The following is a 14,269-nucleotide window of genomic DNA, read 5'->3' on the forward strand; positions in this document are numbered from 1 at the left end:
ATTGTATAATCTAAAGACCAATAACACCAATTCAAGCTTTTATGTCTGTAAAGTAATGTACATTGAAAGATGAGGGTCTAGATTTTCTAAAGTTAACTAGTGGTTTGTGGACCTTCAATTTTTGGGTGGCCAACTTGAGACACCAGAAAGGTGGTTGATTTTCAGAAAATGTTGAGCACCTCTCCACACAAAGTGCTTTAAGCTGAGAACCCCGAACTGGAGACAACCCAAGCACTAGTTGCTTTCGAAGATCTTGACCCTAATGTTCAACTGGCATCTTCTTATTGCACAGCTATTTTTGATCTTCTCAGCTCAGGGAATCTTGCTTATCATATTTCTTGAAAGATGATGTGTGAAAAACATTTCATTCAATATCCTCTAGTTACTTTGCAGCATTACTTTTACTGAGAAGAAAATATTGTAGGAACTAGTTAGATTGATCTGCTCCTGGGTTGGCAGTCCTTTATTTTTTTTGCACTGATTATCTAATTTTGGCTTCATTTTATACTCTTGGGAAAACTGAACCACTAAACTGCTTACACACATGTATTAAATTCTAAGACAATTGGTACCTTTACTGGAAATTCTAGAAGATAAATTTAATACCTGCACTAACAACATTAATTAAACATAAACCAACAACTTCCTCTAGATCCAAGTTCAAGTTTGGGTCATTAAAAAGATGAAATGCCCTAACTGAGATGGTAAATTACATAGCAGAGAAACAAAATTTTTCAGATGCAACCAAAAGACTGAGCCAGATTGTCCCCTGCATGGGGACTGCCCTGTTGATCAGGAAATAATTTCATAAAGGGATCCCCACTGAGATTTTTCCCTTTGATTCCCCCTTTCTCTGCCTTCACCATGGGGAATGCAGGGAGGCAGTAACCCAACCCATTGAACCTGGAGCTATGGAGCATAATTCAGGCAGTTTGCTAAAATCAGGTACTTTGATACGTCAATTAAAATTGTTCAGAAAAAACCAAAGCTTTTTGCCGTGTATTTATTCCTCTGAGGCCCAGGAGGCATCATATTACATACATTTATAATAGAGAAATATCTCCCTTTTATTGCTAAGTGTTATAATGAAGTCAAGTGGAAAAGTGCTATTTACTTTATAATAAAAACATCTATTGTTCATACCCCTGGAAACATAATAATAAATAAAATCTCATATTCTTATGTGAGTGCTGGTCTCTATGTGGATTCCACATGTGAGTGTGTATGCATGCCATGCACCAGAGCCAGAACTGTTTGAAGGAGTCCTTGTGGACCTGCGTGTGGCGTTGTACGTTCACCACATGGTGCATCCAAGGTGTTACGGGTCAACACCCATTCAGGGTGTTATGGGTCAACACCCATTCAGTTCCCTCTTACTGCCACATGGCCAGAGTCAGAACACTCCTCTTCACCTTTCCTACCATGCAGCAAAAAACATTTTTTTAAATAGTTTTAAGTCGATTAAGTTTACATAGTGTTTAGTAGTTTAGTACTTCACATAGTTTTAGATAGTTGCCGGAGATAGCTAGTTAGTACTCAATCAACATTTTACCTTGGGGTCTCCCGCCAGAACAGCACTAATGGTACCAATGGCACCAACCAAAACTCATCGTGTGCACAGAAAGCTCAGTCTAGGGCAGACAGCCGCCGGAGGCAGACATGCTGCCCCGCCGGCCAAGGACTAGGCCGGAGCCGAGACTCCAGCCAACACCGGGCCAAGCTGGCCCTAGAGACTGGGTAGGGCCATCCTGTAGCTGGACCATACAACCCGGCCAGAGGGACTGGACCCTGGGACCTGAACCAAGAGATTGGACCCCGGGACCTGAACCACAGGACTGGACCAATACCCCTGAACCCCGGGACTAGACCGAGCCCCCGACTCAACCCGGGTGGATAACACTCTCTGAGGCTGGACGGGATCTGGAGGAACTGCCGGCCGCTGAGCTCCTGGAGTCAGGACCAGACCTGGACGAGCTGCCAGAGGCTGCACCCTTTCCGGAACCCTGCGACTTGGAGGAGCTGCCCTTCGCCGAGGAGCTACCCACCTTACTGCCTGTGGATGTGGAGGGACTGGCGGGCCTAACCTGGACGGAGTACCCCAGTGACCACGGAGACTCAGGTACCTGGGGGTACGGGGAGGAAGTAGCCCAGGGACAGCCATAGGCAGTGGCTGCGTCTGGGGCAACCCTGTCGGCGTGTTGCGGCAGGAGCCCCGCCGACCCAGTGGCAAATGCCTTTGCCACTACTAGGGCCCTGGGCTGGGACACAGTGGAGACGGGTGGGCCTGCGTCCCCCTACCCCTTTCCCTAGCCCCTGGGAGAGCCTCACCCTCCACACCGCTCCCAAGAGTGGAACCACTGCATGCCTGCCCTGCTGAGGGCTGGGCGATAGATTGCTCACTTGCCCACCCTGCTGAGGCCGGGGTGAGAGACTGCTTGAGAGCGAACTGTTCCCCTTTGTTTTACAGCGCTGTGGCCTCCTCCGGAGACAGGACCCGAGGAAGGGCCGCAGCAACAGGGCCGATTTGGGGTGGCCCGCCAACAGTTGTCCTTATCCACACATTCATAGCTCATTATGCCATAGCCAATTTGGCAGCAATGGATGCAACAGTAGGTTGCGCAGTCCTTCAAACACTGACATCTGCTGAGCCCTTGCACTCACCTCCATGCTGATTACTGCTTGCTACGCTACCCACGTGTGGAATCCACATAGGGACCAGTACTCAAAGAAGAAAGGGAGGTTAGTTACTGTAACTGATGGTTCTTTGAGAGGTATGGTCCCTATCTGGATTCCAGTCCCGCCCCCACCCCCGTCCCCTCTGCTGTGGGCTCTGTGTCTGTCGGTAAGAGAGAACCGAAGGGGCAACGACCCAGGTGGTCTCATAACACCTTGGATGCACCACATGGAGAATGCACAACGCACACGTGAGTTGACGGAGACTACTTCAAACAGTTCTTGCTCTGGCACATGGCGTGCATGTACCTCCACTTGTGGAATCCAGATAGGGACCACACATCTTGAAGAACCATCAGTTACTGTAAGTAACCTCCCTTTTCAAACTGTGTAAACCAATTGCTTATGTAATACAACTCTGTGTAATTTTCCATTTACAATTTCAAGTACAGTAATAGGAAAGCAATAAAGCATAAAGAAAGAGCACTTTAAATGGTGCTGCAGGTAATATTTCTGTAATAGCTTCCCTAAACAATTGCAACTATTTTTCTTCACCCTGAAATGCTTTCTACTTATCTCAGTCATTTAATTAAAAGAAAGTCAACTTAAAACAGATGAAACACCTGCTTAAACCAAATCTCAGCTATGGGCAATGAAGAAAGATTATAACAGTATAATAGCCTGGGTTAAAGTGACACCATTTCTCGTTCTTGTTCTACAATGAGAGCTGAAGATGTTCAGACAATACACAGTATAGCTGTCACTTGCAGTAATAGTTGCTGCTGCTGTATTTATTTGACTTTATTCATGTTCTGTAGAGACGGACCTAATCCAAAACTCCAGATCCAAGCAGCCCTGAACTTTGAAAAAAGGCAGTCCAGTTGTGAATGACGTAGTTCTGCCCATCTCTAACAGCTTGTGTTGTTATCATCTAATCAGGCTACCCAGCATAGATTACAGCATTCTCCATCCTTCACTAAAAGGCACTAGCTCATTCACTTTTGAAGGTGAATTATGTGCTGGGAAGTTCCTGTTCTTGGCATTAAAGGTTAAACTGTGTGTGACTGAGCTGCTAAGGGTTTTTGGAGGATGAGGAAGAACTTTGCTGTGGTACACATATCTTGGGTGAAATCCTGGCCTTGCTGAAGTCAGTGACAAAACTCCCATTGACTGACTGACAGGCCAGGATTTCATGCCTTGTAGTCTTTCAGGCTTTGATGGTCATCTAGAGTAGAAATTGTATGTAGCCTCTACAGCCTTTTTCACAGGAACTTCAACTCTCAAATCCCTTTATCCCAAAGGCTCCCAAAGCACTTCACCGGTGATTATATATATTTACAGTGTCTTGGAGGAAAAGTTTTTAATTGAGCCGCCTTGGTCTAATCCTGTGAGGTTGTGGCACACAACTCCTGTTGAAGTCAAAGAAAATGATGGGAGCTCAGTACCTTTTAGGAAATATGACAGCTTGGAGAAGTACAGACAATAATAGAGTTGATCAAGCAATTAGGTGATTGGGTTATTACAGAAATTCTGTTGGGGCGTCTCTGCCAAAGAGCGTTTTTCCTTAATTCAGGCACTGGATTCATTAAAAAGGAGGAGTGCAAACAGATTATCTCGAGGTTTAAAAATTAGATAACTATCTCAGTATTTCAGCAAAACTCAGTTCCTCATTTTCCTTCCTGAAACCAATTCTTCCTGAAGTTTGTTCTCGTTTGTTGCATTTGGAATAACAGCTGAGGAAGAGTCTGGAGGCATATTAGGAAAATAATTAATTTTATGAAAAAGAAATGGTTCATTTCATAGAGATTAATTGGGGCAAGGGCATTCCTGGTCTATCTGGTTCCCCAGGAACTTCACCTACCCCATCTCCCCTGCATACATCTTTAGAGGACAGGACACTGATATGAAGAACTAGTGGAGGCAGGAGCCTTGCATTCATTAACCCTTTCATGAGTTTCACATGCAGCACCTCACCTACATGAGTATAAAGGCCCAAACTCTGGTCCCCTGATCAAAACTTGAGTGTTCCAGGAACAGCACTTAAAGTAGGAGGATGGGGGGCACAGACCTGGCCAAAATCAATCAATTGAGCTAGGGTCACTTTAAGGGCTGCTTTACCACAGCTGCCTGCTCCTCCCAAATTTTTCCAGATGACTGTAAGCTATCCAGGACAGCAGAGGGGCTGAGGGAGTGGACCTCTCTTCATACTGTGAAGGAGCCTGGCCTCTCACTAGGACAGGCCCTGGCTGTTGCTGATGGGCAGTGAGCGCTCATGGAGAGGTGCAGGGACCAGGCATGTGTATTTGCATTATTTCACACTGGTCCTGGGGGCCTGGTGCCCACTAGAGGCTGCCCCCTTAGATCAACCAACTTCAATGCCCAATGATGGCGTGAGGCTAGAATGGTGGCATTTCCATGGTGACACCATGGCCACGCAGGGGCTAGTGCTGCAGTGATGTCATTCTTGGCGCAGGGAGAGCGTGGTGATGTCATTGTCAGATGATGTCATTGCCCACCAGTGTGTCCATGGCAATGCCATTTCCCGGGTGACGCTGGCCCCTAGCAACGATGGAACGTGTTGATGTTGTTTCCATAGCGACGCGACCATGCTCACGGGGGCGGGGCCGGGAGCCTGGGAGCGCGGAAGGCGGGGCGGCCTGGATCTATTCGGCACTCGCTGGCTCTGGCCTGACTCGGCACTCGGCTGCGCTTCCTGGCTGGGCCATCTCAGGGGCCGAGGCCGAACCCGGTAGCGAGAGACCCCGGCCCCCAGCCCGCCACCACCATGTCCACGGCGATGAACTTCAGCAACAAGAGCTTCAAGCCGCGGCCGCCGGACAAGGGCGCCTTCCCCCTGGATCACTTCGGTGCGCGGCGGGATCGGGATCGGGCCCCTCCCCGCCCTCTGGGGACGGAGCGAGCCGCCCCGCGCGACCCCTCCCCCAGCGCGCTCAGTGCAGCCCGCCCCTCCCCCCCGCGCGACCCCTCCCCCAGCGCATTCAGCGCAGCCCGCCCCCCCCCCCGCGCGACCCCTCCCCCAGCGCAGCCTCCTCGGGGCCCGCCCCGCCCCGCGTGAGACAGCGGGTAACCAATAATGCCCGGGGTGGGGAGGCCTGGGACACCGGCTGCTCCCTGCGGTGGGGTGGGCGGAGCGGCCTTGTCACTGCCCCCTTCCAGCTGCTCAGTGCGGAGGGGGGCTCGTGCAGTGTGGAGGCGGCCCCCCAAAGGCGCCATCCATGGGTCTGGCCTGTTCTCGCTGCCCACCCGAGCCCCGCCGCCTGAGGGCTAGTCTGGTAGCGAGGGAGGGGCTCAGCGCTGCAATTCATCTTAAAGCCCCAGCCCCCGGAGTCAGGTGATGACGTGTGTGCTAAGAGCTCACCCTGGAAAACACTTTCCAGCCCTCCTGGTGGCAGAGAAAAGCTTGACAGTGGGACCCCCTTAAAGTATCAAACACCGGAAGGCAAATAAGACCCCATATTTGTTTGCCTTAAAAATTGCAAGATTGTTCTCAATTGTGGGTGTTGGGTGCAGATTCATGGTTCTCGTCTGCGTGGGGTTAATACCTGCTCAGGCTAGTGCTTTGCAGGATCAGACCCGGTTTTTCATACAGGTTGGTCTGTGAACTCACAAACAATTCTGTGCAGCTTGTGGTATATCTAGCCATACCAGTGCTGCCCTGCGTCTCCCTTACAATTTGCAACAGTGCTAGAACATCACTCCAGCTCTTTTTTTTATTTTTTAATTTGTTTTCTGTTCTAGGTGAATGTAAAGGTTTTAAAGAGAAATTCATGAAGTGTCTGAGAGAGAATAGCTTTGAGAATGCTTTATGCAGACAGGAATCAAAGGATTATTTAGAATGCAGAATGGACAGGTAAGTATGTCTCTTACAAGCATTTCAGCAGATGAGTTTTCACTCCAGGCTCACTGGTGTGAGGCTGGCATATGTGTGCATCATTGCCAGAGTGTGTCATGCTTTTATGGCGTGACTGCATTTCACTGTGAGATTGCACATGACTGATTTTCCTTCCCCCCCCCCCTTTTGCTAGTGCTAGCTTCAGTGACCACATCCACTTTGGAGGTCAGTAGGCATCAGAAGTGAATTCACCTAGTCATTCACATGAAGCCTTTCTTGAGTCATGGAAGTATGAAAAGAGCATGTATCCTCTTTAAAAACAAACATCCTTGTCCACTGGTGTTAGCTCAAATTTTAGTCATCACAGACTCAGACCTCACTGAGGGCCTATGGCACTTTGATACATAGCCAGTTCAGATGCATACAACTCTTTTTAATTGTGAACCAATTTGCTCAGAAACCTCAAATGCATTTTTCGTCACTGTGGACCTCATCTGTGACATGCTTAAAGTTTAAAAAATTAACCTGTTCCTGAAACAACGAGAGTCCTGTAGCACTTTAAAGACTAACAAATTTAATTTCTGCAGGCAGAAGATTTCATGGGCTGTAACCCACTTCATCAGATGTCAGACTGTTCTTGAGTTATTCAAATGTGGTGGAGGGGGAAAGTGTTGAAATGCTTTTTGAAGGGGCATGTGCTGGTTTTCACACATCCACTATAGTAAAATGGCACTATTTTTCAGAGAAATGCAGTATTTCACACTTAGCGGTTTCTACAGCGCTCAGCTCTAACTCAGCCCTAACTCTGACTAAAATCATCTCTAACTCCTATTGTGCATATCCAAGACTCCGATCAATTTCCAAGCAGCCTATTATTGTCTGTCAGTATGGGATTAGACATTGCTGTTCCTAAATTGGTATCATGTGAGGTCTTGGTAGTTTGTCTGAAAGAGATGGAGAGGGGTAAATGGTTAATGTTTTCTCAGCAACACTGTTGGGTCCTTTAAAAGTAAATACTGTTTTAAGTGATATTATTACTAGTGAATTAGAAAGTGATATTGCTAAGTTGGTAATGAAGCATATTTTGCAATTTATGGTTTGTTTTGTTTTTTATTTAGGCAACTTATGGCTAAGGAACCATTGGAAAAATTGGGATTCAAAGACCTAATAGATGAGAAATTAGAAGCAAAGCACAATAAATTATAATGAAGAAAAGACAACTTTACCCACGTATGGAAATCCTAACAGTATTGCAGTACATATTGTACATTCTGTATTATATTGTAATATATTCCCTAAAGGGTTGGGGGAAAACTGAAGCTCTTTATTCTAAAGTAAGATATCTGAAAGAATAAAAATGCTTTCCTTAGAAAATACCATTATATTATCAATTTCACGAGAAACAAATAATGTGTAGTTAATTCCTTAGCATAGGCTTTCAGAGCCATAACAATTTACATCAGAGCAGACAAATGCCACTTATCAAATCATTCTTTATTATTCTGTTAAAGATAAGCAATTCTTTGAAATAGCAAAGATTCTCCACTAGAAATGGGTCTAAAAGGTAAAATCTCTTGTATGGGCAAATTGTATTATAAAATAAAAAAGCTGGTTTTACTAATAGGAGACTCAGGCCTGCTTTCTTTCTTCTGTTAATTACAAATGCATGACTAATTTTATTCTCTTCCATGCTTCTGTAAGTGGACATCAAAACATAATTTTATTGTTGAAATCTCAAAATGTAGATTATTGTTAAAGGTGAACATGGTGCCGTTTGTTATAACTTGCTCACAGCACTGGTACACGAATCAGCTTGAAATAGGATGCTTATATAGCATGCGATGCATGTGTTGTTTTTTTTAAAACAAATATTTGTATTAAATTTCCTTTCCTTGGAGATTTCCCCTCTTCCCTTCTGTGTGACTATAGCGACCACTTAGGTCCTGATTGTGCAACTTTTCTTTTTCACCACCATGAGAATGTTGCACGTTGTTATCAATTTCTTACACTAGTCATATCATACATTACTCCCCTTTAAAAGCAGTATAAAAACATACACCTGAGTCTACTTTATAACAGTATATAGCTCCTTAACGGTGGAGTTTCTTTGCTTCTAGTCCAATGGGTGTATTGTGTCTGACCTGCTACAGCTTCCCTTGGATATCTCTGGAGAAACCAGACTATGCAGGGACAGCATATAGATGCATGCAGGGCGGGATTTAGGGCAGGAGACCACCTGGGGTGCCAGGTTCGGGGGTTGCTAAGCTCCGGGTACTGTTTTTGTTGTTAACAACAAAAGAAAAATAGAATGTTTGAAGTAATGTTTCAGGTATTCTGTGAAATGGGCTACAAATGCAATAAAAGATAAGATATTCAAAAGTTTAACAATGGGCGGTAGGGGGCATCATTTGGTCTAAGGCCAGCCCTGGATGCATCTCTACAATAAACATGAATTTGGGGCTCATTGAGAGTTCCAGGATATCGTCCAGGGTGTGGCTCTGTGTTGCTTCTCAGAAATGATACTTCATCTCTCTTCTTACATTCTACAGCTTTGAAAGCAAAACATGTATATTAAAAGCAGAAGCAGAAGAAAAATTCTAAGCGTAGGTAAGAAAACATGCTTAAAAGTTTGGCTCCAGAAAAATCAATGAGTGATTTCATTTTGCTAATGCAATGCTGCAAGGGGTGCTTGGATGTCATGGTGATTGGCATTACTACAAAACAGTAATATACATTTTCAGTGAAATCTATATGTTGGATCTGAGGCCTGGTTTACACTTAGGTCAACATAGCTTTGGTACTCAAGAGTGAAGACTCCGTGTCCCTGAGTGCTGTAGATATGCTGACCTAACAGCCAACACACATGCAGCTAAGTCAACAGAAAAATGCTTCTGTCAACATAGCTACCATAACTCAGGGAAATGGAGTTCTTACAGTGACGGAAACTCCCTGTCCATCGCTGTCGTCTGTGTGCGTATGCTACAGCATTGCAGTGGTGTAGCTATGCTGCCATAGTACTCATAGTGCGGATGTCGCCTCTAAGAACTTTGTTGCTTCTTTGTAGATTTCCTCAGAGGCAGAGCCATTTCTCATACTCAAAGGAAAATGAGTCGTAGTTGATACTGATAATTAACAGTGAATTTAATCCAAAAGTTTGCACGAATAAGGTTTGGCCAGCCAGATGGCCCTCTGGAAGTGGGTTTAAAATTCAAAAATAAAAAGCTGCAAACACACAAAATCAGCCCCTAAATCCTCTGTGTATTTGGTTTTTCTAAAGCATCCCATGTAGCTATGAGTCTGTAAATAATGTGGGGCGGGGTCTGCTGTTGATCTGTCTAGGGATGAGCACACTGGTGGTGCTGAACCAATAGTAATGCACCCTAGTTCATGCTGGTCTTTCTTTTTAAGTTTACAATCCGTATTTGATGCTTCTTACCTTCTCTTTCTGTTAACCTTGTTGCATCTGTCTACTTCTCTGGCCCTCTCTTGAATGTCCAACTGGACAGATACACCTTCCTCTCTCCCAATATTTATGTTGTTCCAACCTAGTCCAATTTGAACAGACCGTCAACAATCTAAAGGCATCCATGTTTGAAAACAGACTGTACACTTGCATCCATATTTTTGCATCATTTTCTTTCATTGTTTAAATAATATCCTTTACTTAGATTAATACATTTACAGGGAAGAAATCAGAGATTTTTATTGGTAAAACAGATATTAAAGGATTTTATATTAAACCCCTGGATGAGAGATTTTCAGAGAAATAGCGCGAAAGAAAGTTATTAAAATAATCTCCAGTATCTTTGGAAGAAAGAAATCAAATTTCATGCCTCCATGCTCCCCAGATATTATAAGGGGAAGAGAATCCCCTCAGGAAATAAAGGAGCCCACTGGTGGCCGTAGAATAAACCAGATTTTTCTCAATGGTAGAGTTGGTTTTGGCTGTAGATTTTATTCTGCATAGTAATTGGAGAAAGTTACTCCATGGTTTTGTTGTATTAGGAGAAACATGCCTCAGATCCTGCTTCTGTAACCATATAAATTAAAGAGCAAGGGAAATAAAACTGTTACTAAAGCCCTGGATGGTTGAATTGCATCTCATGAGCCGGAATGATAAAAGGTGCTTAATTTTAAACTCAGCTGATCCATTTATTGTTATTTGAGGCAGGGCATTTCTCTGGTTGGTAAGCTCTGAAACCCAAAACTTGGGCCAGCTGCAACAGGTTTGATAGGACCAAAACCAGTTTAAATTGCTGTGGAGACGGCCCAACAAAGCAGCTCCCTAGATGCTGCCAGTAAGTTTGTAGTGGGTTTCTTTGACTGCAAAAAGGCTGTTGCCGTTGCCATGGCCAGAGGGTCCCAGCCCACCATCAACTGACTGGACCACAAAAAAACCATTGAGGAATGGTACAGCATATTGCATCTTTCAACGGAGGACAGAAGTGTGGGGCTGAGAATTTTGAGGTGCCCTGCCACTCCTTATTGGACTCAATTCTCATTCCCCTAATCCACCAATGCATCTTTCCCTGCCTGTGCAAAGAGGTCAGTCAGCTCCACCGGCACCGTCCCCCTGGGACCAAGACTCCGCAGAGGGTTCCCTGCAGCTGGGGCTATGTGGTAAGTAGTTGGCTGGGTAGGGGTGGAGGCACACATCCTCGGGCTCTGTGGAGATTACCTGGAGAAGGCAATACAGCCTGTGGTGTATGTCAGGCTTTAAGGTGGACCCCAGGACAGCCATGGTGTGGGAAAGGTCTTGATAGAGATGCTCCAGTGCAACTGAGGCGTGGTGGGAAGGGCGGGCATTCTAAGGCCTGGGGCCTCTATGGGTTTTGAGGATGAGCCCCCAGCTCATTCCATAGGGAGACAAGTCCCTTCCCCATCTCCATAGAACAACTTGGGAGAACAACACTGCAAGTGAAACTTCCCAGAATTCCTTCCACCCTCCTCCCCTCCTCGCGTCCATTCCCACTGGTCTTGCAGCAATCTGGGCCATACTTTGCCAGACAAGCTCCTTTTAAACTTCAACTCTGCTTGTAGGATCAGGATTTGTGCCTCCTGGGCATGGTTTAAAGTGACACCTGCATATAAACCCAAGCAAACTAATGAGTGAGTGGTTTATCTTCCTCTTCCTAGATCCAGGAGCAAACTCTAAACAGGAGCCCCTCTTCTGGTAGGGTGTATTCTGAAAGGACTGGTGAGTGGTCTCCTCCTGTAACAGAATGGAGTTAGCGTGCCACTGTCCTGCTCCTGGCACGAGAAACAATGTGGATTCTGTGCCTAAACACTGATCTCCATGTAAGAGTCCTAAGGGGGGATTTGGCTTCTGAGTGTTCAACCACCTTCCTTCACCTACAAAAGCTGTAGTGAAGTGCCACCTAGTGGAAAGCTGGGACAACTGTGGTGATTCAAATGGTTGCTGTGTAGGAATCAGCTGTGATACTTCAGTCTTCAAACTACTAAGCTAAATGTAGTTCTAGCTGGTATGGAAAAAGAAATAGCCAGTGCAGGAGTCAGTATTGTGCATTTAGGAGTAAGCTATCTGGTGCATTAGTGGAAATCAAACCATTTATTTAAGCCACCTTAATCTATTAATGTCTCCAGTTTTCCTTTCTATGTGGTTTCATTCACGTGGTAATGCCAGGTTTTCTACTAGTTTATATTCCAATCACAATGAACCCCTGGGGGCTCTAGCTCAATAAAATTCGGAGCCCTGTATCTAATGACAGCCTCACCCAAGGTCTATCTTGATTATTATTAAAGTCAGTTTAGCCAAAACCTTTTAAATTTGAATATTGCAATTATTTCCCCAAAGTGAGTATTGCCATCAGCCAATTCTTTTTTTGGACTTGTCTTGCGATCTTAACCTCTCAGTGCCTCAAATTATCCACCCATGTAATGTGAATATCAGGACTTGGTTGTCTCACAGACATGAGAAGGGTTAATTAACATTTTTAAAGCGGCTGGAACTCCTTTTATGAAAAGTACTATATAAGGCCTGATCCATCGCCATTGAATCTTTCCATTGACTTCCTTGGAAGCTGATCAGGTCCTAAGTAAGCTCATTACAATATTGCTGCTGCTGTTACACAGTATTTTATAGTTTTGAGAGGTGAGTTCCCACTCCATTTATCTTTGTTAAGCAGAATCAAACAGTTCTTAAACTCAGACACCACATCAGGGGGAGTGTATTTTCAGCTGTGTTCTGGTTCATTATAGCAACCTACATTATAGCAATATGATATAGGAGAGATTACAGGCAAAAAAAGTCTCCTGGGAACTTTTCACCTGATTGCATTGAAAAAGGGACAAATACAAAACAGATGAAAAGACACAGTAATCAGACACTTTGGTGCATTCAGGCCACAGGAAGTGAGCTGGCTAGCACATCCACCTACCCAGCTTCCTGGGCATAAGGAGCCACAGTGGCCTCAGCTGCAAAGAGCTGTCGGCTCTTCATTCTGCAGCCTGTGCGATCCTGTGGCCTTTTTGTTCACCTGTCTGGAACCATACCTGAGCACCGGCATCAGTCAGATGAAGGGGGGGGGGGGTCTCTAGAAGCGTGAGACTTGCCAAATAGGCCTGATGCATGGGTTCTCATGGAGGTCTCAACCACACAGCCTTTCTTTGTGGAGAGACGAGGCCTGAAACTTTCTCTTCTGACATGGGCTCACAGTATGAAAAAAGCTGACAACTACTAGCCTAAGGCAACAACTCTTTGGCGGGATGCCCTATAACTGTTTGTATTCTGTACAGCACATATTAGCCTTGCAAAATGGTTGTAAAACTATCAGCCCAGGCAAAAAAATCTACTTGCCCTCCTTCTGTCACACTGATGACAATGGGGGGAAAAAACCCAACTGATATTTTGCTCACCCAAAAAAATACACTCAGCTGGGTAAATGGATGGGTTGAATTTTTGCAAAGCTGAGTTACTATCTGAGAAGCCCTTTGAACACGACGCCTGCCAGAGAAGGATTATTATTATTCCATTGCTATTAACATTGGGATTTATTTGTCTGTGGTGCATTTGATCAGTCTGCAAGTGGGATCTATAGTACAAGAAACCCATTAAAATGGCCATTCATAAACACTAGGGTAAACATTCAGCACTGTGCATGGGGAGTGATATGCAAGGTGACATTGTCTCCTCCTCTGAATTTTTTTCCTATGAATTGTCTCCTGTTTTCCTTGTCTATTTCAGGGTTACACATCTCCTGACTATTGGGCATAGTATTTACTACCAGCTGTCATTACATTGTTTTTCTAGAAGGCCTAAAGATGGCGAGCGCTCACAGAGAGTATGCCTTTGTCCATGTTACAATTTACAGCACTGTGTGTCTGTCCACATTAGCGTTCCCTCTCCCCCACTCTTGTTACCACTCATTCAGTGCTAGCAACCATAGGGGTGCTAGTTTACACAGGGTGCCAGGCAGACACTAGTATATTTTACCAGCAGGTCATCTAGATCTACCCTGAGCAAGGTTAGACAACACAATGGTTAATGCCTTCTTTCGGCTAGAATTCCATCACTCCTGTTGCTAGTGGAACTGAACTGGTGATAGCAACAATGTTAATTCCAGGAAAAAAGGACAGTGATTGACTAGCAGGAAAGGAAACTATCTGCCTATTAAGCAGAGAACTTCCTGGTGGTACACACGCATTGGAAAGTCTTGCCACACAGAGCCTTCCTGTTCCTAATGAATGTCAGTGCATTTCTTTACTTCTCTCATTCATGCCACC

At 45.0% G+C, this 14,269-nt stretch overlaps 2 protein-coding genes across 2 annotated transcripts in view; both read left to right on the forward strand.

Annotated features, from left to right (window-relative positions):
• The first annotated feature begins 5,341 nt into the window (after positions 1-5,341).
• Positions 5,342-8,152, forward strand: COX19 (cytochrome c oxidase assembly factor COX19). The gene is made up of 3 exons (XM_067551480.1): positions 5,342-5,540; positions 6,433-6,544; positions 7,645-8,152. The coding sequence occupies exons 1-3, from the start codon at positions 5,459-5,461 to the stop codon at positions 7,730-7,732; spliced, it is 282 nt and encodes a 93-aa protein (XP_067407581.1). The 5' UTR covers positions 5,342-5,458; the 3' UTR covers positions 7,733-8,152.
• A 2,722-nt stretch (positions 8,153-10,874) lies between these two features.
• ADAP1 (ArfGAP with dual PH domains 1) overlaps positions 10,875-14,269 on the forward strand; it is a 117,411-nt gene continuing 114,016 nt past the window's right edge. The window contains exon 1 of the mRNA XM_067550897.1: positions 10,875-11,146. The gene's annotated coding sequence lies outside the window, so the exon portion shown is untranslated. The remainder of the gene's footprint in view (positions 11,147-14,269) is intronic.

Source organism: Emydura macquarii, unplaced genomic scaffold (genome assembly GCF_026122565.2).
Source record: "Emydura macquarii macquarii isolate MOO-44397 ecotype Brisbane River unplaced genomic scaffold, CSIRO-AGI_Emac_v2 contig_1348, whole genome shotgun sequence".
Classification (NCBI taxonomy): domain Eukaryota; kingdom Metazoa; phylum Chordata; order Testudines; family Chelidae; genus Emydura; species Emydura macquarii.

Excerpts from the sequence above, each read along its gene's own strand:
- COX19 (XM_067551480.1), top strand. The coding sequence starts at position 5,459 with ATGTCCACGGCGATGAACTTCAGCAACAAGAGCTTCAAGCCGCGGCCG. Across the intron at positions 5,541-6,432 it reads CTTCCCCCTGGATCACTTCG|GTGAATGTAAAGGTTTTAAA; the intron begins GTGCGCGGCGGG and ends TTTCTGTTCTAG. Across the intron at positions 6,545-7,644 it reads TTAGAATGCAGAATGGACAG|GCAACTTATGGCTAAGGAAC; the intron begins GTAAGTATGTCT and ends TTTTTTATTTAG.